Source organism: Corvus brachyrhynchos, unplaced genomic scaffold (genome assembly GCF_000691975.1).
Source record: "Corvus brachyrhynchos isolate BGI_N302 unplaced genomic scaffold, ASM69197v1 scaffold220, whole genome shotgun sequence".
Classification (NCBI taxonomy): domain Eukaryota; kingdom Metazoa; phylum Chordata; class Aves; order Passeriformes; family Corvidae; genus Corvus; species Corvus brachyrhynchos.
This window is the reverse complement of record NW_008236209.1, coordinates 7,525,314-7,551,417: the sequence shown is the minus strand read 5'-3', so window position 1 is coordinate 7,551,417 and position 26,104 is coordinate 7,525,314. Positions and strand designations below refer to the sequence as shown.

At 45.1% G+C, this 26,104-nt stretch overlaps 1 protein-coding gene across 3 annotated transcripts in view; it reads right to left on the bottom strand.

The window, feature by feature from the left end:
- LOC103622915 (glypican-4) overlaps positions 1-26,104 on the bottom strand; it is a 227,116-nt gene that overhangs the window by 24,686 nt on the left and 176,326 nt on the right. For all 3 annotated transcript variants that reach the window (XM_017743202.1, XM_008641941.2, XM_017743211.1), the window contains one exon: positions 12,077-12,235. In XM_017743202.1, coding sequence (XP_017598691.1) covers positions 12,077-12,235 — 159 coding nt within the window. The remainder of the gene's footprint in view (positions 1-12,076; positions 12,236-26,104) is intronic.

Sequence of the window (26,104 nt, the reverse complement as noted above, 5' to 3'; positions counted from 1 at the left end):
TTTTTCCCATGACTGGCATTTCCTCTCCAGGAAGATTTTTTTCTGTTGAGTTTATACTATAGAGATTAGCTTGGTGTATATTAATTTCTAATTCACTTAATCATTTTGAACGCTCACTTCCTTTCTTTGCTCAGACCTTTTAGTATCACCAAATAAGTTGTTTATTTAAATACTTTTGTACCAGGCACAAAACCTGCCAGATGTTTCAGCAAACTCTTAAAAAGAATTAGATTTTTGAAATTGTATTGATGGCAAATCTATCAGATAGCTCCAACCATCAGTCTAAAGAACCCAAAGCAATGTTTTAAGACAAGAAAGTTATCTTAAGTAATACATCCATATTACTACAACCAATTTATTCTCCTGCCCAAACTCATTTTATTGGTTACACTCCAAAGTGGAAGTTGAATAAACTGTATCCACGCTTTAGAGCTCTTATCTCTTAGCAATTTTTCAAGGGGGCTAGAACCAGGTATGTTCATTAATTATCCTGAGAAAAACCCTGAAATCTGATTGGCAGAAAATACCTGTGTACCTGCAGCCTTCCAGCCAGCAGCTTTTCCTTGCCCAAAAGGAAGGTAAATAAAAGAAATTAAAACTTCCCACCAAACCCAGGCACTTCCAAAAGCCCAACGCAGCACTGCTGAAGGAGACAGCATGCACGCGCAAAGCTGTTCCCTCTGGCTCAAGCTTCAACCATCATTTTCATGGACAGAAAACACCCGTCCTCAAGTGCCAGTTCCCAAAGAAGAAGGGGAGGAGGGCAGAGGAGGCTGTGTGTCTGCAGCATGGAGTCAGCATCCACCCCTCCCAGCACATGCCTGTATTCCTGAATGTGCCAGACAAGATGCCCCAGTGACCAGCACCTGTGGCTTCGCCCCTGGGTATCACTGCTGGCACCTCGAGGCTCCTGGGGTAGAGATGGGTTTGGGATGGTGGGGAGGGGTGATGTCAAGCATGGCATTGGGGATGAAGGGCCATTCGACACCAGCAAGCAGGGATGGATCCAGCAGTGGGATGTGCATGGCACCTTCCTCCATGCAATGCACAGCACTCTTAACCTGGTCAGCAGCAGTAATTAAATAATATATATAGATATATTTTAGTGTAGCTACTGGCATAGTATAAGTCTGCATCCTCAGTTTCTATCTCCACATCAAAAAATCAGCTTGGGCGCCAGGAGGAACATTAATCTTTTCTCTATGCAAACTACGGGCACAGATGTCTGCAACAAGAAGAAAAAAGCCTGAAACACCTTTTTATGAGTTAAATGCTAATCTGACTAGTAACTCCCTATATCTAATTAGATACTAATTCTACCCTTCACAGAAATAAGCTGATTAGCAAACACCAACATAACCCAACATTAACCTTGCCACCACAAGAAGAAAAATGGCAGGTTCCTCTCTTACGTCTTGACTGTTTGCTGGGTAAAATAAATGACCACCTTTCATTTGTATTAGAAGTTGACTTGTTCTCAAACAAAGCAAACACACAAAGGCCACAGTTGCTTATTTTACAGCACTGTAAAAGCACATTTTACAGCTGTGTTGCAAGCAATCTGTACTCATTAAATTATCACTCTGACAGGCTTCCTGTGAAAAGCTGTCAAACGCAAACATTTTTCACAGATGACAAATCATACTTTGCCGGTGCTCTCTCAGACACTGCTATCTGGAGGGATGGCAGGCTCTGTCTTCCCTCCAGTTATCTTGTTTAAACTCCCTCCACAATGGTTGGCCCCTCTGTCGACAAACAGGCACAAGCACACACATGGTTGGGAAGGGCTTCACAGACTGACCTGTGAGAGCAGCACATGGCTCGAAGGTCTCCCTGGTTGTCCTAAGAGCAGAGTGTGCAAAGACGGCTGGGTTACACAGAGAGGATGAACCACAGACAACACTTTGGGTAACATGGATAGCCAGCTCTGGTCCAACCTGACCGAGGAGCAAAGCCATGCTGTACTGCTTCAACACACCTCAGCCAAGTCCTGCTGATGCAAAGTCACCTTCTCACTCAAGGCGATGCCCAGGAGGACGAGCTCCGGACTGAGGGAACCAGCACTGTCGAGATGTCCGGTGGGACCAGAGCCCCTAAACTTTTCTTAATGTCAAGAAACAATTTTAAAATTTGTCTGTATTGCAAAATTAATCCTGCGCATGCTATGGGCTTTGATACTTAAAGGAAGATGACATTTCCAGTGCAATTAACTTGTAGAGGCAGAAAAGGGAGTAATCAGCAGTCAGAAAATCTACAGCTCTGGGTTCTTTTTATTCTTTTAACATTTTTGAATTTCAGGGTAGAATTTAAATGCCCACCACTCAGTGAAAGTCTAGAGATGTCATGAAATGGTATGAAAGACTGGATATGACATATATGCCATCTCTGCAATAAAAATCCTGGGAAAAAAGTCTCTGCTTTTGAACAAATCCTTCTTCAAAAGAGCACATTGGGAAACACAACCATAGTTACTTGGCATTTTCCTTTTTTTCAGGTAATAAGATGTATTACCTCTTTGCAGCTTGAGGGCAGACCAGCCCTGCCAGTAACCCACTGCAAGAGAGCAGTGCACGGTGCTTCCACGTGACATCAGATTCCACTGCCAGAATAATTCAGAATAATATTTCTTCCAAATTACAGATACATGAGCTAATTGAAGAAACACAGTCACTCCACCCACTGCGAGACAGAGTAAATCCCACCTCCAGACAATACATCTACTTCTTTCGACTTTCAAATCCAATATATTTTTGATCTTGGATTCATAGGCATCATCTGAAAATATTCACTTTTTTTTTAAGTAAGAAGGGATGCAGTGATTTCCTATTCCTTGTGCTAACATTTTCAGATATTTCAAGAGTGGGATTTTCATACAAAGGGGCTTTTGCTGACGAGAGCCCAGTGCTGTAGGGCACAGTCCTACCTAAATCAAAGGCAGGTCCTGGAAATGAGATGAACACACCAAAGGGTCACACTCCCCTTCACCCACAGACAGGTTTGATGTTTCTGTACGTGCACTGGCAACAAAGAAAAAAGCCGCAAAACTGCTTGGTCAGCTGCCTCCTGCTACCACCTGCCCTGTGTCAGGACCGGAGCACTGTTGTCCTCAGCCTCCTCAGCCTTGCCCCAGAGGCAGAGTCCTCAGGGCTGAATCCATAGCTGACCACCACAGGAGTGTAAAGTTGTACTTTCAATTTATCTCCAGGAGCAAAACACATTTATTTCAGGGAATACTTTCACACAGAGAGGCACAGTGCTTCACAGCACCACACCTACTCCTCTTGTAGCCACTGCAAAGAGTCAAATAATCAGTGACCCAGGGCTGAGCACCTAAAACCCCCACGTTTTATAGAACAAAGGAAACCTTAACTGCGGCACTAAAAAAGGTCAAGTCTTATCCAATCTTGCTCAGCAAGGCTGTTGAGCCAATGTGCTTGCTACAGGCACCCGTCTGTTGGCCATGTTCAGGTGTGCTGGTGCCCTTCCAAAAAGGACACCAGTGCTGCCACACACCTTTCTGCTCCCAAAAGCTACCAGACATGCTGCATTTCCCACGCACCAGATTTCCTTAGTTTAGAGCTGAGTTTTCAATTTGCCTTATTCTGTTTGAGGTTTGCAAATGAACTACACAAAGAGATTCCAGGTAGACGTGCAATTACTCAAACACCTTAAAAACCAAATAAAACCAGGTTCAAGTATGCATATTGAATATGCTGAATTCTTACAGGCACCATTAATTAGTTTCAGATAATTTACCACCCAGCTTTTTGAGCATACTCTTAATATGTTATCCAGATTATGATTAATCAAGGGCCGTCTGTCTTACCAAAACCTTTCATTTGCTTGTCTGTATAGACAATTATGCTTTTTAGTGTGTACAGGAGAACACTGCCACAAAGAGATTAATTGTATTTTCTCCTTAAAAGGTCTACTCATAAAACGTCCACAACAGCAAGATGGATTCCCAGACGAATGCTCCTGCCCGAGCCACGGCCTTGCAGGCTGTGCCATGGAAGGGCTGGTGCCAGCTCCGTCCCAGCATTTTCCAGAGGTGCATCTGCAGATGCAAACTCCACCCTGCAGCTGCTCCTACCATGTGAAGCAAAACTCAATCCAGACAGGTAAAAGAAATTTGGGAGAAAAGAGACAAATGTTTCACAGCTCTCTTCACCTGGAGGCTGAAGCCATACAAAGGCATGCCACCTAGTCCAAAGGGAGAAGAGCAATTATTTTTTTCTAAATGTGCTCCATTATTTTTAATATGCCTTCACTTCCTTTATTGCATATGCAGCATTTGTAATTTCCACCAGGGAAAAACAAACCCTAATTTAACAATCTTCTTCTGGAAGTGTTGAGAAACCGATGAACACGTAGTGTTAACACATTTATTGAATATGAACTCAGGAAGGGCAGGCCAGATCCACAAGCTGTTTATCTGTCCTGTTTTCAAACAACGTGTTAGCACTTATTGACATGGGAAGAGCTCTTTCACAGGGCTTGAAGAAGTACAGGCTTAAATCTTGCCAGTGTCACAGCCAACAGCCCCAGTATGTGAACGCTGCAGAGCTGGGAGGAACAACATCTCCCCAAACTTTGCTTGATTAGTGAAAGTCAAGACAACAAAAACAACTGGGCCACAGACTCATAGGTTAAAAAAACCAAAACCACCAAAACACAAGATTTCAAGAAGTTCTGGTTTCTGGAGCACTGTGGGACTCGTAGAAGTCCAGAAGAGCAGGGCAGAAGATAACACACAGCACTGCGTACCACCATCACACTGAGACTGAGCTTTTTAGAGAATAAGGAGCAATAGAGGAGGACAAACAATGTGGAGATTGCTGTCTGTGATTCAAGAAACAAAGAGCAGCACATTGCATGCTGCTCTATGTACTAGTCATCCCACGAATTAGGTAAAACAGTGAGAAATGCCCTTGGTCCCTCTTAGTCCATCCTGCTCTGCCACATCCCATGCAGCAGGATAAACCCAGACTTCATAGCCTCCTCATCCCTGGTTTCAGGGACTGCCACTGCTCACATCTCCCATTTTGGGTCAGCTATACTAAGTTTTCTCCCATTGCTTCCATGTTGCTACCTCCTCCCCAAGCAGCAGGTCCATCATTCCCAGCACTTCCATCCCCCTCCTTGCAACAACTCAATAGTACTCTTCCTCAGTGCACCTCTCTGCAGCTGTTTTTGTTCTTCCTCCGTTGATTGCTCTTCCCTCTACTCCCCCCCATGTCTAATTTTCACTGCACCCATTCCTCAATCTCTTCAGACACACCTGTGATTTCTCAGGTGCTTCGGCCTCTGCCCCACATCCATTTGGTACCAATACACCAAGTTCCCAGCCCAAACTTCACCTGGAAGTGAGCTCCTTCAGGCTGCCTCCCACCTCCTCCCAACTCAAAGGAGCTTTCTGGGACATTCACTAAGGTATTTCACACGTACTGTGTTTTCCCAAGCCTCGCTTCCCACTGCTGTCAGAGTGTGAGGAGGGCCTGCACTACTGACAAGTGGGGATGTCTTTCTTGTTCCCATTACCTCAGTTACCCTCACCTCATTACACTTGCAGGGAGAGCTCTTCCAGCTGGGGCTGTCTCTTTATTTGTTCAGCCAGCATGTGAGTGGCTGGACACTAAGACATTACAGTACATTAAACACTAATAAAGTAGCTCCAGCCCTGCACCAGTGGGTTATCACACCCCCAAGCCAAACCACCACCACCAAAACGGGCATCCAGGGGAGCAGCTACCAGGACTACGGACATAGGCTTGGTGGCTCCTTTGTGTGTGAAGGAGGAAGAGAGAGTTAATTTTAAACAGACAAACAATAGCTCATTGACTGGTTGACAGCAATTAGTAACCAGAGAGCACCAGGCACAGTTTCCTGTGGCCAAGTACTAAGCCTGTTGCCTGCATCTTTGCTTTTAGGAAAAAAAGCCAAAAGGATAAGAGCAGTTTACCTGTGACCTTAAGAGCAGAACTGCTTTGACCCGAGAAAACATAAGATCTGTCCAAGCCCATACAGAAACTGCTTTTGCCCCTTGCTGAAGTCTTTGCTGAATTACAAGACCTAGTATCTTTTTTTTTTTTCTCTTCCTAACCAACACGGCAGGAACCCCCTTCACCTCCCCCCATGAGATTTCCTGCTTCTGTGGTAACTTAAACTTGACCTTAGGATCTTTCCAAGCATCCCCAAACGAGAAGTCTGGTTCCCCATTGCTGTCAGACAAGCATCAATGGACATGACTAAAAATCGTGGTGGTGTATGTATCTCCTTAAAAACCTCCAGATGGAGATGAGCCAATTGAACAACAACAAAGAAGAAACAAACTTCCAAGGCACAGACAATTTATTTCAGTGCTGTTGCAGTGAGTGGGAAATCACAAAGAAAAGCCCACAAGTGGGATTTTCTAAAGGAAGTGTGCTGGTGGTTGCTCCGTCCAGCTTCTCCTCAGTCACTACCTCCCTATCCCGGGTAGCATCAATCCGAAACCAAGTCCAAAGGATTGCCTCTTCCACAATGGTGTCTTTGAAGTGTATCTTCCCAACATTTTCTGCCCTGGTTGGTATGAGGTTTGATGCCATCCATTTCTGGAGAGGGCAGAACAAGGCTGTGCCTTCAACCTTGATGTGAGCGGCAACAGAGACCAAACCACTCTATTATTTGTAGTTTAACGATGCCGTGGTCATCAGCACACTTGCCTGAAGGTGGGTGGCAAGGGGAGAGCTCTTCCCACCACACAGGTTTATTCAGAAGCTCAAATTCCATGCAGCTCTGGCACAGCAGAGGTCCACTTAGTGCTCCAGTTGTGCCACACCTGGAGCTGCTTCCTGCAGAGATGAATGTGCTGGCAGCCAGTACTGACCCCATAGTCCTGGGTGCCACAGGCATGGGGAGACCCTGCCAAAGGAGCAGGACAAGGGCCCAGGTCTCTGCTCTTGCAGGCAGTTTCCAGTAAAACAGTTAACGTGAGATTAAGGTCCCCAAAGGGCAGTTATTTTGGTAGGGCAGAGCACCCTGATGGGCTGCCAAATTCTAACTATAGGAGCAGCAGGCCGGGCACCTGTGGAGCTCGTCTTTCACTGTTTGCCTCCACACTGCCTGAAGCAGCAGAAAGGAGAACACCAAAAGCTTTCCCTTGTCCTTTCTGTCTCCTTCCCAGTTATTAATACATCCTGCCTGTGCATCCCACTGCACCAGCACACCTCCCTGATAACTCGTACCTGGAGACAGCAGTTGGAACCAAAGGGTTATTCGAACAACAAAAACTAAATTCAGAAATGTATTCCAGGCTTTTTCCTCCAGTTTCAGCAGAGTTTGGAAGGTATTTCGCCAATGTTCTCCTGACCAGTCTCTTGGACTCAGCCACACACCAGTTATTGGAGAAATTCATTGCACGCAGGAGTAACACAGGGCTCACACTAGAAGGTCAAGGGCACCCTGGGATGCTTCAAAGATGCTCATCCTGATCACTCTCTGTGTCTGAAGCTACCCTGCCCAATACAAACATGGAGCCCACAAACAGGAATCCCTCTCCAGCCCTTTTGCCCACTCCCTGTACAGCAGAGGGGTTGTGTGCACCATGGACTTGGGGATCCCTGGCCAGCTCTTTCTTCTTGGGTTTGGTTTCTTTCTGCTTACTGTTCCCAAAGGGTTTCCTTTTACACTTCTGTATTTGTTTTATCTTACATGCTAACAGAAAATTCAGGGAGATTGGATCAGAAACTGAATTCTCAGCATTTAATAGTTTCCCAGATGCAGGCTCGCGCTGTACCATTTTATACAAATCCTTCTCTCATCTGGGCATTGGCAACACCAAACCTATTGCCAGCCCAGCCCAGAGACAGACCATCTCATACACTTCCCTCTTCACTCCTGTACAATGAGGGTTGCAGAAGTTTGCTGCCTTACTTAAGTCTGGAGTGCACAAAAGAAAGGGACACAATTTGCTTTAAGTGCAACAGCAAAAGTGCTTGTGAAATACAGGGGCAGGAGAAACAAGGAGCTTGTGGGACTCAGCAGCCCCTCTATTTTTCCCCCCAGAAAAGGGCTTGGCACAAGTGCTTGAAAGTTACGTCTTCCAAGAGATTCAGGATGTGCCTTTAAAAGGTAAAAATATGAGCATCTTATCTAGGAAGCAAAAGAACAACGGAAACACTGCAGAAGAGTTATGGGCTATGTCCTATCCTGGCTCCAATGCCTCAAAACAGCTGAGCAGTCTCCCCAAAGCACTGTTGGGTAGCACAGACCCTGGCGCGGAAAGCTTCAGCCTCAAAGGACAAAAGAGGTGAAAGTTCAAATTTAATACATGGAACTGAGCATTTATGCAGTCTTAATGTCACCATTAATTCTATTAGTGTTATTAATCCCCAAGAGAGGGAAGGGGAAGGCACTAAGTTGTGAAGATAAGACAAGGCACAAGGGATTTTATTTAAAAAAAAGGGAGGGGGTGTTTAAATCCCTGACTGCTATAGCTGCTTCTGTGGCATGAGATGTCACCACAGTCGGTTACAGCTTTCCCATGAATGTCATTGTCATGGAGAGAGATGCTTACATGGCCAGAAAATTTTACCCACTAATTTCTCAATGAAGCCCATAAACATATCTAAGATAAACCAGCAAATCTTCACCTCTAAAATCATTTAGCAACAGTGAATCCAACAACTCACAAAGTATTTTTCATTTTAACAAAAAAGCATTTCCCTTGTGCTGAAAACACATCCCCTACTGCTACACTGGCATCAGCCTAATGGTTTACATTACAACAGGGGAGACCTCCAGGAGCACACATATGTGTGCTGTAAGCAAATATTTAGACAGGATATATTAAGATATGGGACTCCTGAGTTCACAAGTTCTCCCAGTGCCTGCAAACCAAATATGCACAAGAGGATCTGATGCTGTTACACTATGCACTGGGAGCCGAAATGACTCCTGGTCAGCCCTTCGGGGACGGATAATCAGCAACTTGTTCCATGCTCCCAACTAAGAGGAGATAATCCATTTCTGTACGGCTTTGGTGTCAGATCAGAGCAATTCTGGCAACAGTTCCAACAGCACACAGTTCCAACCAGCAACAGCTGATGAAAACGCTCCAGAAGCCGCAGGGCATCCCAGCCTTCATCTAAAGGACATGCCGCCACTTGGACTGTCCTTCTGCAGCAGCAACTGCTGCAAAGGTCAAGCACATAGCGGAGGCAGGACAGGTCTGCCTCTCCTCCCGGACCTGAATGTCAAGGCTGGGAGATTAGCAGCCAGAGAACCCACATTTCCAAAGGGCTGGACGACAGTGTTTGCTGCTTGGGCTGCATCCTGGAGTGGCCGATCACAGCCCGCGGATGCGTCACCCCACAAGAGAAGTGTCCATTCCACTTGCTGAAGTGAATTTGATCTCTGTAATAACTCATCCTGCCTACTCAGACACTCTGCACAGCTGTAGCACAGAGGATTGCATGTTAAACCAAGGCAGGTGTACAGCTCATTTTTGTCAGTTTTATTTCCATTTGAATGGATTTAGCTACAAGTGATAAAGAAGCCCTGAAGAGCTGCAAACAGTAAAATCAGAGTTTGCATCCATGCAGAAGAGCAGCTCTGGAAGGGATTGTGTCCTTTTCCAGTCTCATCCCTAGGGATCGGGACAAATATATGGATCTTGATTGCCTCTTCTTCCTGTAGTTTGGGTACATTAGATCAAAAAGTGTGGGATGAATTATGCTGGGCAAGAAGAACTCAAATGTGCAAGACACAACTGACCACAGCTGATCTGATGACCAAGCACCAAGACCAAAGAAGGAAATGCCATCCCACAAGCAGCCAAACACTCAACAGCAGGCTCTTAAACAAACAAAACACAGCAGTCATGGGCATTTTTGTAGAAGAGTCTGAGGACCTCAGATGGGAGACTCCTCAACCTGCCCCAGCGACCAGCAGGAAGGTGTGCCTTCAGCCTCCAGGTGACTGGGCTGGAGGGAGAGAGGCAGTCATGATTAAAAGACTCCCAAGAAGTAAATGACGGAGGGTGGTAATCAGTTCATCTCTACTTCCACCCCAGGTAAGATTAAAAAAATTCCCTAAATCAGTTTTGTCTGCAGCAAATGAAGATTTAGTTCTGATATTAGCACTCAGAGTCATTAAGCTTTGGAACAGGCTGAGGAGGTTGCCAATTCTCCTTCATTAGTTTTGTATGAGGCAGAGACACACCCTTCAGGGACAGGCCAGGCACAGTAAATCCAGCTTTCAGGAACAGCTGAACAACACCATCCCCTTCCAGACTTGCCAGTCAAGGACTTCCCATGCTAAAGTGAGAGTGAGACCAGCACAGGGGATGGTCTGAGGGGCTGACAGGAGAACCACAGAGCAGACAGAACAGCTTGTGCAGGCTCCCTTCCAAAGCTCACCTATTTTGAAGCCTTGTGCTTTGACAGGCATCCATCTCAGCTTGGCTTAATGTCCCCCTGCCCCCACACAGCCCTACAGCCATCCCTCCCCCCCCAAAGGGGCAGATGCACCTCACAGGATGTCTGCTCCACGTCAGCGACCTGTGCGTGCTCTTTGTTTTCAACACAGCATTTCAAAAAGCCTCGTTGTTCATTTAAGGTGAAGCAGATGCTGCTCCCCTGGTCTCTTTGAAAGGGCTTATCTATGGGCTGGATTTCATTAAGTATCTTGTTCTGCATTCAATAAATTTGCAAGTCTAGACACTATGGTTCTCCCTCTATCAACCCTTTGGTGGTACCAGCAGGTAGAGACAACAGAGGTTAAGAGGGAAATACTTAGCCAGCAGATTTAGATGCTATCAAGAAGATTGCATAATTCTACTTTGACTCACAGCAATTCTGTACCCAGGGATTTTTTCTCTCACCCTAGTGCCAATCCCTTTTGAAAGGAAGAAGCTGCTACCCACTGTAGTAGTGCAGAGGAGGTCACTGGGAGGTTCAAGGCACAGACTTTGGGATATTCACAAAAAACTCAGGTTGAACCAATGACCAAACAAGGGGAAAAAAGGTCCAGAGGAGCTGTACAGTGGAACTGTCCTTTACTACATAGTGTGATGGTGATGTATAAGCAGAACTGTGTGAGCAACTCAGTCCACTTGAGTCATCAGATACTTCCATGTGCAACTGTCTGTCACCTCCCTTCCCCAGCCAACAAGGACAACCCAAGCAGCAGCCTGACATCCTGCTCCTCCTCCCCAGATGCCCAGGCACAGTGGGCTGCAGTGTCTGGGAGCACTGAGGCACCTGCAAAGTGCCACAGGAACCAAGCAAGAGCTCAGCAGCAAACCAAGAGATGCCCTGGGACCTCAGCTGGGTGCTGTGCCCAATGTCTAGGCATCGACTTCAGCTGTTTGCAGAGGTGCTCTCAAAGAAAAAGCACCTGGCTGCAAAGTGGGCAGTGCTGGCTGTGTGCCAGCTACCTCCAAAGGGAGCTTCTTCCTGCAGCTCCCATGAGCTAGGCATGCCCTATGGAGAGCCAGTCTGACAGGACACACTGTGGACCCAAGGGCAATACCGAGACCAGTCATTTGCTTATCTGCCAGCAGTTAGCATCACTCCAGCAACAGGAACTCAGCCAAGACTTGTTCATTATGGTTCTGACCCTGCATCACACTTGAACCCTCAGCCTCCACACAAAACCACTCTGTGTTTATCTGCTGCTCTGCTTAGCCCCAAAGGCTAAAAGTGAGATGGATACAAATCCTGTGGGTTCACAACATGCTGGGAAAGATCAGCACTGTTGTGGATCGGGGCTGAAAGATGTGCACGTTACAATTACACATGCTGCGGGGATGTACCAACAAAACCAACTGCAATCTTACATTAGAGCAAAATGGCTTTTCAAAAGACTAATCAGAAAGAAAGATCTCTCTCTTTGGGATACAAGCAGCCATAATCAGCAAATACTTCTCTCTCACAGGATTGCAAAACAAGGCATGCTCTGCCCTCTGAGCCGAGTCATGAACTTTCCCAGCAAAGGGGGAGACAGAGCAGAATGACTGCATAGAAAAGAACACGATGGGGATTTTTTTACATTTTTATCCCAAGAAGATCAAGTTCAAGGTCTCTGCACTTACCATCAAACTTCTTGTATCGGGAACTAAACACGGTTTGTAGGTGATTGCTAAGCTCTACGACGGCATTTCTGAAGTCCTGTTTACTCTGCTGACTATACTTCTCCTCCATTTCTTGAGAGCAGCATGTGTAGCCTTGTGAGCAGACTTTCAAGTGGTCACCTGAAAAGCAGAGAAGAAAATATCCCAAGTTAAAAGGACTCTTTATGCCAGAGAAAAGAGGTCTCATGAGGCAGGGTGCGTGAGGATCTGCAGCACCATTTCCTTGCAAGGAGATCCCCCCCCTCTGTGAGCGCTGGACCAAGTACGTCAAAACCTGACTCTTTAGAGAAAACTTTATAGCAACACATGTAAAAACCTTGTCTTTCTACAAGAACATTAAAAAGTGTCCTCTTACTTATTCAGTTAATAAACAGAATAAACAGATACTCATCCTGTTCAGTATAATTTGAAGAACCAGAAAATTGACCTGTATATACATATATTGTATATGGTAACTTGCATTAAGTTTTTCCTGAGTATTTTAAAATACTTCCAGTTCATTCAGCTAGTATACAATATCAGTGGCAATGGCCCTTTTTGTCCAGATAAGTGCCTTTTACTTCACCCCTCCCCTGTCCAATTATCAGAGGAGAAGTAGTCTCTCTCAGAAGCACAGTTGTCACCAACACTAAATTGTACTTGTTTTATGCAATGGTTCATGAAAACGCTTTATATTTCCCTGCTCCCAATTTTGCGGTTTTGTGTCATTGTCCTGGAGGAAACAGGGGGTTTGTTTTTGGAGACTTCAGATATTTTTTCCTTAAGATAATTCTCTCCTAAGAGTTATCTGGCTCAAGATGGCTTGGTCAAAGAGATCATCACCAAGTGTTTCATTATTTGCAACAGCTCCATTTCAAAATCTCTGAGACAATCTGGACATAGGATCTGGATCCATATAATCTGCTTTTAGATGCCTTGCAGCAGTGTGGAATGAAGCTGCCCCCTTCCAGCACCACCCGTAAAACGCCATTGTCCAGTTTTGTGGGCCAAGATAAACCCTTGCCTAGAGCAGTCTTCAGCTCCAGCTCTCTGACAGGCTCCACAAGGCAGCAGCACCACAAAGTAGGTGGGCTGATGCTGAAGTGGTTCAAATTTGGGCAAATTGTACAAAGCTTTGACAACACAGAAGGTACAATCAAAACAAGCAGCCAGGTTGAGAAACTCATGTTTCCAAGTCAGATGGTATTTTAAAAGACACAGCCAACATGTAAGCTGCTGCCTTCCCTTCCATTTCACACCCTGATGCCAGACCTTATCCTTCATTCTGAGGAAACAGATGGAGAAAGGAAGGCTCTTCCCTGCCTGCTCCCACCCTGGAAGTTGCCAAGGACCTCCAACCACCATGGAGGTTCAGAGACTCACTGTCAGAGCTTCAAAGGACTCAGCAGCCCCCATGCAGAAAATAACATCTTCCTGAGAGGCAGTGCACCACACACTAAAGGAAGAGCCATCTATCCTACCTGCTAGAGCATCAAAACTGGGTTTAGGGAAACAAAAGCAGGTTTTGGACAGTTCAAAGCCTTCCCATGGTTAACACAACAGGTTGAGCTCTGCCTGCCTTGTTAAAGATTTCTCAACTATGTCTTTTGCTCTGATAGTGAATCTTTGTATCACTTTGCATGACTTCCTAGCCCAGAAAGGTTAGTGTCTCTTCTTACAGACACTTCAGGACCATCTTAAATACAACACAAACATTTTTACCTCTCTCTCTATATATAGTTCCTAAGTACCTCTCCTCCTAAAATGTATTTCCTTGTTGTGCTATAGGGTTTGTTTGTTTTCTGTGGTATCTACACAGAGACCTTGACCAGCAGATAATTCTGACATGGCTAATTTATTGCACAAGACCATCCACTGCTCTTCAATTACAGAAAGCTCAAAGTCTGCCATGGGAAGCAGCACTGCTTAAGCACAGCTTTTGGAAAACACAGAAAAATCTCACTGACTCCTTACAGATGTATCTTTTTTTTCATGGACTACTTCTTTCTGTCTCAGAAGAGCACCTCCAGCAGCAAATACACAGCTCTAAGGGAGGCAGCTCCAGGTAGCTTCGTAAGTCCTTTAAAAAAGAGGAAGGGGTGCACCCGGATTTTCAGATCCTGCCCACTAAATCCATCCTGGAGCACACCTGGGCACTCCTCTCTGAGCCCACCTTACCAGCAAGCATTAAAATAAGAAAGTACCCAAGTATCAGTGCTTTATTTCACCTTGAATCTCTGCTCCAATTCCAATACAGGACTAAGGACTCTGCCACAATGCAAACCATGAATAGTGTCAAAGCAAATTCAAACCTACTGATAGCAGGATTTCTTTTTCTAGTTACACTTCACAGACACTTCTGAAGTTGTCCACAGATGCCCTAGGATCCCTAATACAGTGGTTTAAAATACTTCTCCAATTTATTTACTACAAAAAAAAGCCCAATGTATTTCACAAATACAGGTATCAGTTTCACATCTATTTACATTATTGTAAATAATCTTGCCACAGATTTGACAGTACCTCCCCAGGCCACATGCACAAAGCCAAGCAAGAGCACTACTGACAGTAAATCAATCTTGCACAGATCCCATTTGGTTGATCATTAAGAAATAACACTCCAAAATGTAACTCAGACATTCAAAAATGAATGACCAAGCAATCTAATTATGGAAGATATTTCTCAGTCATGTCAGCACTATGTGGTCTTGGCTCATGATCAAGAATTAGCTCTGTCTGGAGCTGAGGAGCTCTGGCTACTCAGTGCTAATCTTAGGAGGATGCACTCTGCTACCCAGCATTTAAAAACCAGAAAGTTTAGGTTCGTGGGCTGCTTTTCTTGCAGTTTTCTTACGCCCCAGTGGGAGATGCCAGTGGAAAGTCACTGGAAGACACTGGGGGCCCCAGTTTTCCCACAGGGATGTTTGTCCTTAGCACAACCGCATCCCTAAGAATACATCCTCACCAACAACCAACAGGCACTGGAACACTGTGCGAGAAATCTCATGTCTGGCCTTTTAAATCTGCTATCAGTGCTGATCCATTCAGGATCTATCCACGGGACTCAACCCACAGGGACAGACCCTAATACAAGACATCACCAAACAGCTTTCAAACACAACAGTGCTACAACCAGGGGAACGGAAGCGATGAAGGTTGGAGAGCTCCATGTGAACATGGACCAGTTATGCACACACAAACACCAACCTGGAGCCAAGATCAAAGCCAACACTTTTTGTCAAATTGGCAGTGAACTCCCCTAAGGAAAATGAGTGAAAAATATGTATATTTAGGCGTACTCAGCAGAGATCTAATGTTTATGTATACTTTGTAAAGAACGTTCATTGTGTGCACTCACTGTCAAGGACACATTCGGCAATAATTATTTCCCAAATTAAAACTCGTCAAACAATGCCCATACAAGGCAACTCTTCATCTACTGTTGAGTGTGAAAACTTCAGCACCTTTGTAATTTATCATCATGTGAGCACAGCAAAAATATAACTCTGCCACAGCCTCCTTTCAAGTTAGGCTTTTTATTGAATTGTTTGGCAGGGTGTGCAATCATCACATTGCAGGCTGCATGGCCAAAAGAGCTCAAGTAGCAGAGATTGACTCCAAATACCTACTGCATATGCACACCATCACCATGGCTTGTCAATGGATTTGCAGTAGATCTTTCCCATGGCCTCCTGCAGCAAGACTTTTCCTTATTTTATGATATGTATGAGTACAGAGAGAGAAAAGAGGGACCAAAAATCATGAAAGAAACTTGCTCCTTTGGCTGGTTAACAGCACACCTCTGGGGAATGGAGGTGGCTGTTTGAAGATAGAAATGTGATGGTACATGATGTTACCATCTGTACATCCAAGGAAATGTGCTCAGAAAGGTAATCCTGCAAACTTATGATTTAAGCCATTACAGAAACACCACATTTAGCAGACTCGAGGCACACAGAGTTTCTCCCAAATCAAGTAACTATTCTGCAATGTGTTGAAAAACAAGGTTTCATCAAATGAGTAAGTGAGCAGTGCAAACTCAGGGGCTACATGATACTGAAAAGCAGGTTCTCTTTACCGAACAATGTTCCAAGACCTTTTGAAAATGTTTTTTCTAAATGTCCAGCATGCCTTCCGAGTCTGCTTCTCCTCACCTTTCCCAAGTTCATACTTTATGGACACCTAACTGCAAAACTACCTAAGCTTCAGGAGCAGTTCACTGTGAGGCAGGCAGTGGGTATTTCTTTAAAAGGCTCCCCCCATAGCCCAGCCCTTTACTGGAGCTCAGTAAACAAGCCAGAAGTGGTTTATGGTCTGAGATGTTACTGCTAGACTTTGCTCCCATGTGAGAAATCAGGCTGGGGTAAGGATGGGCGGTGGAAGAGCAGTAGGCAAACACTGCTGAGGACCTGAGAGCGGGGCCAGAATTTCAGCCTTGTGCTCTGCCTCTCCCCTCTAGCACACATGGGCCTGTGTCATCTTTAAAGGAGTTTTATGACTTCCTCTGAACCAACTACCAAAGGAATCCTGGACTGTAATGCCGGGCCCTAATCCAATTTCACACTAGACTTCCCTTCTAATTATCACAGAATATTAGGCTTCCACCCATCATATATAATTGACATGCTACCAAAGCTTCACAAAACCTCCAACAAAGATGACAAGAAACACTAGCATCACACCTGAGCACAGCTCTGCTGCTTCAGCCCCACATTAGCAAGGGCAAGAAGAAGAAAGAAAAGCATGAGGTTGTGATTTACTCTGGCAGAGTCATCGAGACAGACACAGCTACCGAACTGTCCACTCAATCCAATCACCTTCGATTTACCCAAAATACCAAAAATGTCCAGTTTTCCTGGCTACAAAATGATCTGGGGATGCTCAGCACCTCTGGGAATGGACCATGAGCTCTTGTCCGTCTTCAACAGCACTGCCATAATCCCTATGGGATGTCAGCACAGCCACAGCATAATCACTGCTTACACTGTTGTTAGAGACCTGCTAACAAATAGCACTATCAAAATGCACAGAGTCTTGGCACTTAACTATTTCCAGATGAAATTAAAGGAACTAAGCTGTGAACATCAAAGGGAGGAAAAAATATCTGTCTCTGTGGTACCACTGCATCCCCAAAGCAGCTCCATCACCTCCACCTTGGCTGTCACACACACACTGCTTCAAGACATGCTTTCTGCCTGGCAGAAGCGGGAAACTTGAATTTTTAGTTGATGCCTCTTATCAGAGCTCTCTTTTCACTGGGTGGTCAGTGTTCTCCACTTGCTTTAAAGCTGTGCTGCTGTCAGCCTTGTGTTTATTTTACTGGGGAGAATACTCCTGTGGAGATGGTCATGTGCCAGGAAGGAAGGGATGTAGAACAGCATTGAAGTCCTGCTAACAGTGATGACACATCCATCAAGGGCAGCAGAGTTAAGACTCCTATGCTCACATCCTGCAAATGATGCAGAGCTGCTGATCAGAGCAGGGCAAACCAGGCTGGCACATCTAGGGCTGTATTTCCCTTGATGCTTCTGAGTGCATGGTGTTACAAGCATCCCAAACCCTTATTGCAACTGCACACTTCCAAGAGAAGTATTTCGTGCAGCAGCCTCCCTGCACCTATCACCAGACACAACATACCCCATTTTCCAACGTGAATAATTTCCTATTCCCATTCTAAAGGCCCATGCAATCAGAGTCAGCTTTCCTTTCTTCCCTCCTCAAAACATTAGTAATTCCTATTGGGATCTCACACATAAAAAGCACCAGAAGAGAGAGCACACCCCATGTTCCCTAACTCAGGTCCTCACCACGAAGGTCACCAGCCAGCACCACTCCCCATCCAGGCATGGGGCTCCAGCCCTTTCACAGTCACAGAAGATCTTGGTTCTGGATTTAACCATCAAGGATTCTCATCCCCACCTGAACCTTTTTTTCCCCCCAACCACCCAGGATTTTTTAAGCCAGAAGACATCCTCACCATGTAGTCAGCTCCCAAAGCTGACTGGTAGGGTTATGGAAGGACCACAGTTTGGCACCATGTGCCAGCGTGCAGCATATTTAACATCCCATTCAATTAGCAACCGTTTTATACAAATGGTTTATTTGCTGTATTAATGTTAAAGCCACTTGCTTTCCCTGCATTTCCACTTTGGTTATTAATCAATGTGCATTTCAGTTTTTTGCTGATTACTCTAATGGCACAAAAAAAAAATTCCCAGACTCACAGGGAAAGCTTATAATAGTGATTTTTTTTTCTTTGCAAAGTTGTCAAGCAGTCAAAATACACTCTTTGATACCCACACCAAATCCCTTTCACCTACACTCAACAACAGCGAACTATTTTCAGTTGAGCTTTACTGCATCTGTTAACTCAGCTGCTAATCCATCTCACAGGCATGGGAACGGCAGTGCACACAATACCTCAGTGACATACCTCCCTTCAACACAACAAATAATCCTAATTATTTCCATAGTGCATACCTACAGTTACTGAAAATAACGTACACAACCACGGTCTGTCTGGCTTCTATTTTTCCATTTTGCTTTGTTGACAGCTTTGGGTTCCCAAATTTACTGCCAAGAGGGTCAGGGAGTGCAGAGAACAAGAGAGATTTATATCCATGTGTGTATATTAAGCCAAATGCACATTAAGAAACTTAATTTCTACTAGAAAGAGCAACTTAGGACACAAAGAGGGCTCTGGCATCCACCCACCCATGTCCAAATAACCACTGCAAAGCTCATCCTGGACCTGATGACAGAGTCAGTCCCTGAAGGATAGAGTCTGGGTAAACGCTGTCTGCTGAGGTCACCCGGAGTGATTCTGAGATATCCCTCCTGGGCAGGGATAGACCAGGAGAGCCCTTCCCACACTCCTAACCCAGCTCTTCAGCCCCAAACAAAAGACAAAGATCTGTCTCTGCTCTCCATACCAGCCCAGAGAATCATCACTGATCAACTGAGATTCCCTCCTGCCCTGCTCTCAGACTGAGGATGGAGCAACAGAGAGGTTCAGGTGGAGGACCCCAAGGACCAAACGCAAAAACTCTCTACAGCACATCTGGGCTGGGGACTCTGTCCTTTGCAGGTGTTGTCTAAGCAAGGAGGATGCAGGGTCTTGCCTTCAGTGAGGTTTAAAGAGTTCATTAAAAGCTAAAACCCAACTCACCTGAGGTGAAATAACGTCACTGCTTCATTTCCACAGCACAGCCAACAATTTCCTACCTGACAGGGTGGCCCGAATACTGCAAGGTTTTACACCCTGGAAAAATATGCGAGGATAGAGCCCGCTTTCATTCTAACAAACAGGATATTGAGTCAATTAGTGGCACACCAAACACAAACCAGACAGATGAAGATAATACATTTCTGCAAACTTCAGAAGAGAGAGAAACCACACAAAGACCTGAATATACAAATAAGGCAAGAGGGGAAAAAGGAATTTTAAAATATTACATAATTAAACTTATTATTTAAGCAAATCTGAAAAGGAAGTAACTCTGGTTAACTAGAGGATTCTCCCTGGCTGTAGCTAAGACAGAAACCTTCAGTGAAAACCAAGAGCTGTTTCTTAATTAAAAAAAGAAAACCAAAAAACCCTCCTTGATATTGCTGAGTGAGAACTTAGGAAATGCAAATTCTCTTCATTATCACCAAATTCTTTAGGCATGAAATAGTTTTCATAACATGCCTCTGCCTACATGCACTAAGTGAGTGGTGTTATACAAGGGACAAGGTATGGTGAAAATTATTGTTGTTTTTTTCCCATTTCTCTAGTGAGGAGGTTGGATACACCAGGCATACAATAGACTAACCCATCTCTGGGATGACTGAGCCCCTCTATCAGCTACCAAAGAACATGTAAAAAGCCCAATACTTGCAGTCAGTAATTCTTATCTTTATGACAGGGTAAAAGTCACAGGAAAAAGAAGTTACACACAGCCAGCCATCAGACTTCAAAATTCAACAGATTGGCCAGCAGGTTTTACCAGGGTAATCCGAAAAACTCACCAAGTATAATTTCATGCAATTAAAGGGGGCAAAAGGGGTGGTAGGGAAGAGAATCCATTTGGAACAGCAAATATACAGAATTACTGAAGCCTCAGGCACAAAGAGATCTAGCTGGAAGACAGTAACTTTCGTTTAGACTACTCTCTTTTTTTTCCCCTCAAATTCCCCATTAAGAAGGCAAAACAAAGCCAAGAAAACTGCCTGTTTGTATATTTTTTCCCCCCTAAAGCTTTCGGCTATTTGCCAAAAAAAGCAGCCTTTGACCAAAACTCATCCCATCACAACCAATGTCATTTAAATTGGAGTATTTTTCCTTCTTAACATTTTCGCCCTCCACTTTTGGCCCCTCTCCCTCTGCATGCACCAGACCCTCCACCAAGCACCTCCAGGGATGCTCACACTGGTGCTGGGTGGTATCATAAATGGGCAGGCAGGAAAAAGCAGGAATATGCCACTGGCAACCACTTTTCCAGTAATTTTTTTCCTTTTCAAACACAGCTGATTCCAGTGTCAATGCACAAAAACACATTTCAGAGCCACACAGTAGGTTCTTGTGAGATGCACCCAGGCTCACCTATTTGTGCCAGAAGACTGGTTATCCACTGGCAAGTCCCAGATCCAGCAGAAGATGACCCGTGTGATTCTGAGGATCATGCTTTATGTGGAAAAATACCCCCAAAAATTACAAAAGAAACTCAGAAGGATGTAAGACATTCATGGTTTTGTGGAGGCACAGATCTCCTCAGCCAAGAGCTGCACTACAGTAGGAAGCCACTGTTCTCCCAACTAGTGGCACTGGCACATTTCAAGGCAAGCACCACTGTCGCAAGGCACTGGAACTGTGGCTGTGTGGCCAAACCCCCTGAACGTCCCCCCCTTACCTATGTTACCAGCTGTGCAAGGGATCAACAGAAGTGAAGCCTTCCTGCTTGCACAAGCAAAACCACACGTGCACCACGACACAAAGCAGAGCTACCATTTGCATGAGTTCCACAGCAGGTAGAGCATTAAGGGCATGCAAACTGGCAGCTGTGACCCAAGCAAAAATTTTTAAAAAAAAACTCCAAAACCTAAAGATGTTTTTAATTCCTCAAATAAGAAGCAAAGCTCATGGAATTCAGCCATAACTTCCTGGTTTTGACTTAAAATAAAATTTAAAAAATATACCTTGCTTTATACAAACAATAATCTAATCTATAAATTGGAACACAAGAGAGATGCTAATTAACTTCCAGAGAGATTAATTCCCTATTGCAGGATCCAAAATAGGCACTGTGGAACCTGCTGTAATTCTAAGATCAACTTTACACAGAAGAGAAGGGGGAAAAAACCCCAAGAAACAAACAAACAAACAAATCCAAACAAAAACACAGGACCAACTGCAAACAACTATATTAAAGGGCAATGCATTAATAAATACACGATGTTTTCCACTCGTAAAGACATGCTCCTTCACCCTGCCTTGGCTGGTTTTGGACAGAGAGAAGAGTAAGCTGGATGCAGGGGCTCAGCAAATAGCCAGGACCAGCCAGGGCACTCAAAAGTCCTAAGTGACACAGACAAGGAGGTCTGCTTTTACTCCCCTTGCTTTCACAGCAAAAGCCCTGTGAGTCCCTCATCCCATGCAGCTGCCAATGGCAGGGCTCTCTTCCCAACAGCACAGGCAGCTTGGATTTTGGACCAGAGCACCGACTCCTTATCTCCTGCCTCTTGGTGCTCTGCATGCCACCAGCCACCCACACCACAGCACCCACTGATCCCAGGAATCCCACTCAGAGAGGGAGCAAAAGTGATCCCAAGCTCTGCACCAAGGAAAAAAACATCTTCTCCATTTGCTTGCTTGGGGTTTTTGGGGTCAGGACTTAGGACTTTTGGTAACTGGAAGTAGAAACAAAAAGATGATTAGCTTTAAGGGTTCAGGTGTGGCAAAGTCCAGCTGTAATCTAACAGCTGGGAAATCAGGCACCTCCCCTGTCTCTGCATACCCCCAATGTCCCCAAAGGCACCTCTGTACAGGACAGAAAACTGAACTTTGGACTGCTTCTATCAGGAACAGCTAAAACCCGAGGGCCAAGGAAGAAAAAGTTCACTTGGGCAACTTGTCCATCCACACCTGACGAGAATCACAGGCCTCTGGTGCCCCCAGACCCCGCCCAGCAGACCCCACTCTGCTCCCCTCCCTTGACAGCAAGGCAAATAAACAGGGGTTTGCCGGGAGGGTCCCACAGCCTTGAAGGGCATAATCTCTCCATCCTCTGGCTGAGAGGCATGCAAATTTCACTTTCTTCCAGGCAGGGACAGATATTCCCCAAAGCTCGGAAATACAACATGAATAACTCTTTTTTGTTCTGGCTGCCCTCTAGTACCACTTGATGATGGATGGTTGGCTCCAGACAGCATTTCACACACTCTGGCTCGCTGAGGACCAAGCCTGAGGGCTTTTGCTTCTTAAATCTCCCTTATTCAAGCTCAGAGATATCCGTGGCCTTTCTGCAACACCTGATAACCAGCCTGACCTACGAGGGGAGGCAGGGTCCTCTAAACACCTCCAACAGCATTCACACCGTTGCTCAAAACAAACTCATTGGCATTCAAAGTCCTTCAGCAAGAGCCTCCTGCCAGCCCCAGGATGAGCAGTCAGGGGATGTCAGCTCCCTGCACAGATCAACAGTTGTGCAAAGCCAGCAAAACAGAGCCCAGGCACGGTGAGAAACAGCCATTTGGAGGATGCTTCCCACCAACTGCAGAAATATTTGCTCTAACCACCTTGAAGTCTTTAAGGGAGAATTCAGCTTTTATATTTTAGTTTCCATCCACTATTTTCCATTTCTCCACACAGCAACGAAACCAACCAAAATCTACCTGAGCCCTCCACGAACAGGCCCTAACTATGAGACTTTCCCCCTTGCAGAACAGAGTTGCTCCCTGCATGGCCACATCCTGCTGCCCCTTGTAGGACAATTAGCCTTAATCCTCGTTAGTTCTGTACGTTTCCTTTAAATCCTGTTACTGCATTCCTCCGTGCACTGGAGCAAGGCTCAGCTGGTCTCCTCCAGCCTCCTCCTCAGTGGTGACGGTGACCCTGCGGTGCCTCCCGGCTCCTGACCCGCCAGAGCTGCACAGGTCCCAAGGGCTGCAATGCTCCTGGACTAATCTATCTTCACTGATTAGTTCTTAATCAGGAAGGCAGATGTGAACAAAGGGTGCAGATGCATTCCTCCGTGCACTGGAGCAAGGCTCAGCTGGTCTCCTCCAGCCTCCTCCTCAGTGGTGACGGTGACCCTGCGGTGCCTCCCGGCTCCTGACCCGCCAGAGCTGCACAGGTCCCAAGGGCTGCAATGCTCCTGGACTAATCTATCTTCACTGATTAGTTCTTAATCAGGAAGGCAGATGTGAACAAAGGGTGCAGATGAAAAGAGAAATGGGGGGGGGGGGGGGGAGTGTTAAATAGGAGAAAAACCAAAGACTTTCTTCAAGAAAAGGTTCCTTGCTGCTTTAGGAGGCAGCTCTGAAAACCTGGTCCAAAAGCAGCATTTGAAGTCTAGCTACTTTAATACTTATAACATTTGAGTCACTCCAGAAAACCTACGCCAAAGCAGACCACGTTGGACTACTACAGTCATCTATTTTGGAAGCTTATCCAAGCCTTGGTTAAAGATAAACAATGTGCCTGGATGTGAAAGAACATTAGAGCCAGGCTACCAGAACAGCGGGAAGCTTCCACCTGCTTTGATAGCACCAAGACACGAGATGCTATCAGCATAACCCAAAACGTACTTACTCCTTCCTGGAGAGGCATGGGAAGGCCTGGGAAGTTCTTGTTTGTCCTTGGGAGGCATTCCTGCCAAGCTAATGTTATGCAAAGATTCAGCTTAGAAATCTCAGGCACAAACAAGGCATTTAGACCTGACTCATTAATGGCAACCAGTTAATAGGCTGGAGCTGTAATTCCTCTGTCTGGTGACTGGAGGGTGTTTAAGCCAAATCCATTTAAAAATATGTATTAGAGCTGCACTGTTGATCTGTTACCGAAGATAGGAAGCACCTCTCCATCCAAAACACTCTGAAAAACAAAAGTAAACCCAGACTTTTTCAGGTCTCCACTGATTTCCAAAGCCAGTAAGCGCATCAGTCTTCCTAAACCTGTTTCCTAAACCTGGGAAAAAAGTGATCAGTAACACATCTTGGCACTCAGTATGTGCTCAAGGAAAATTCTCCAAAACCAAAAGCTTAACAGAACCTAATTCCCTCAAAAGCAGCACCTGAATGTAACGATTACAAATCAGTCTTTGGAGCTTGCCACCCTCCTTTCAATTCAAAGTTTAAGGCAACACCAACACACCGAAAACCAGGGTTCTTCCTTGTGAAAAACTGATCTGCAGACACATGGTCAACATACTGCCAAAACTGGAGAGACACCCCAAAAGAGTAAAAACGTGAACTTTTGGGACTTCAAATAAACAAATTTGAACTAATCAATCTGGAAAGTCTGTTTTCTATTTGTGGCTTTGGGTTTGCTGTTTTATGTTTCTTTCTTTGTCTTAGCTGTTTGTTTGCTTTCAATTACGCAGGCCCCGCCTGATCCTAACCTCTTAAATCTTCCTGTGTCGTGCCAGCCGGGAGGCAAGCAGCAAGACACTGTAGTCATGGAATATCAAATGTGAGCTAGAGGATGAGCCAGAAGAGGCTCCTTCTTCTAAGGATGATGGTCTTGCTCTCAAATCAACTTTTTTTGGGTGCATCCCCTCCCCGACAAGGGTATGGCACCAGTAGTTTGGCATCTGCTCCTCTGGAGCAGGGACTATTTGGTGTTTCACAGGTGATCAGGAGGTAGCAAGCAAAGTTTAGCAGATGTGGCTTTTATCACCTCAAGTGGAACTATTTTCTTTAAGAGAACCCGAGTTTTTAAGGTTTTATCAGATCACTGCGATTACAAAAGCCTCACTTTACATGCTCAAAAGCTCCTATGAAACCTGTAGTTCAAGGTTTATTTGGTCTAGGTGGTTTTCAACTTGGAGGAATGACCTTCAGGCACAAGTAATTTGTCCTATAAGTTTTGACTGACCAGTTGCAAAGTATACTCAAATTGCGCCTGCCTCCTAAGCAAAATTCCATCAACTCACTGACCAAAAGATGTTCTTTTAAGTATATTTTTTAAAAGAGGGGAAAAAGGGCTTGCAGCAAAAAGGAAGTCTCAATTACTTTGTGACATCAAGCAGAAAAATTAAGATCCAAGCAAACTTTATTAGCTCTGACAAGCAAATGCTGATGCCTTTGTTTCCTATGTGCGCAAAACTTTTACTAAGGAGGGCTGTGTGCGGTTTTGGGTTTGATTTTTCTTCTTTTTAAGCCACAGAAATGTGCCTTTTTTTTTTTTTTTTTACAACATGCTTTGCTACAACTGGGTTTCATAACTATATTTAAATGAGGGAACTGGCACAGAGCTATCACAAAGCAGCTGATCCTCCTCTAAGCATCCACCAACATTTCCATGTGTCGATAGTAATTCACAACCACACTTATCTATGTAAAAACCCACATTAATAAGCCCTTCTCCTGCCTGCAGAGCACGCCAAGCAGAGTAACAGTGCAGATAACATAAGAACTTAGAGCAGGTTAAAAGGCTCCAGAAAAAAAATACACAAATCCCAGATTTTTTGAATTAATTTTGCATCCACACATTTTTCAAGGCAGTTTGGCTCCTATTAAGCATTTCATATTCATTTGGCAGCCTGCAGTCTCGGGGGTGACTGGAGGGGTCTGTGGGAGCAGAGCAGTAGTCTGAAGGTTGCAATATGGGGAGCTGTGGTCCCCTGAAAACTAATTCTTTTAGAGGGCTGACAAACTAAGTTTGAGAGAGCTGTGCTGCCCACTGCCCCACTCAACCCCTACAGTGCTCCTGCTGATTTTTTTGCCCCAAAACCCCCCACTGGCTCCAAGCCCCCTGAAGGCAGGTGGGCTGCAAGTTGGTGGAGCAGTTATTTCCACCCCATCAAGGAC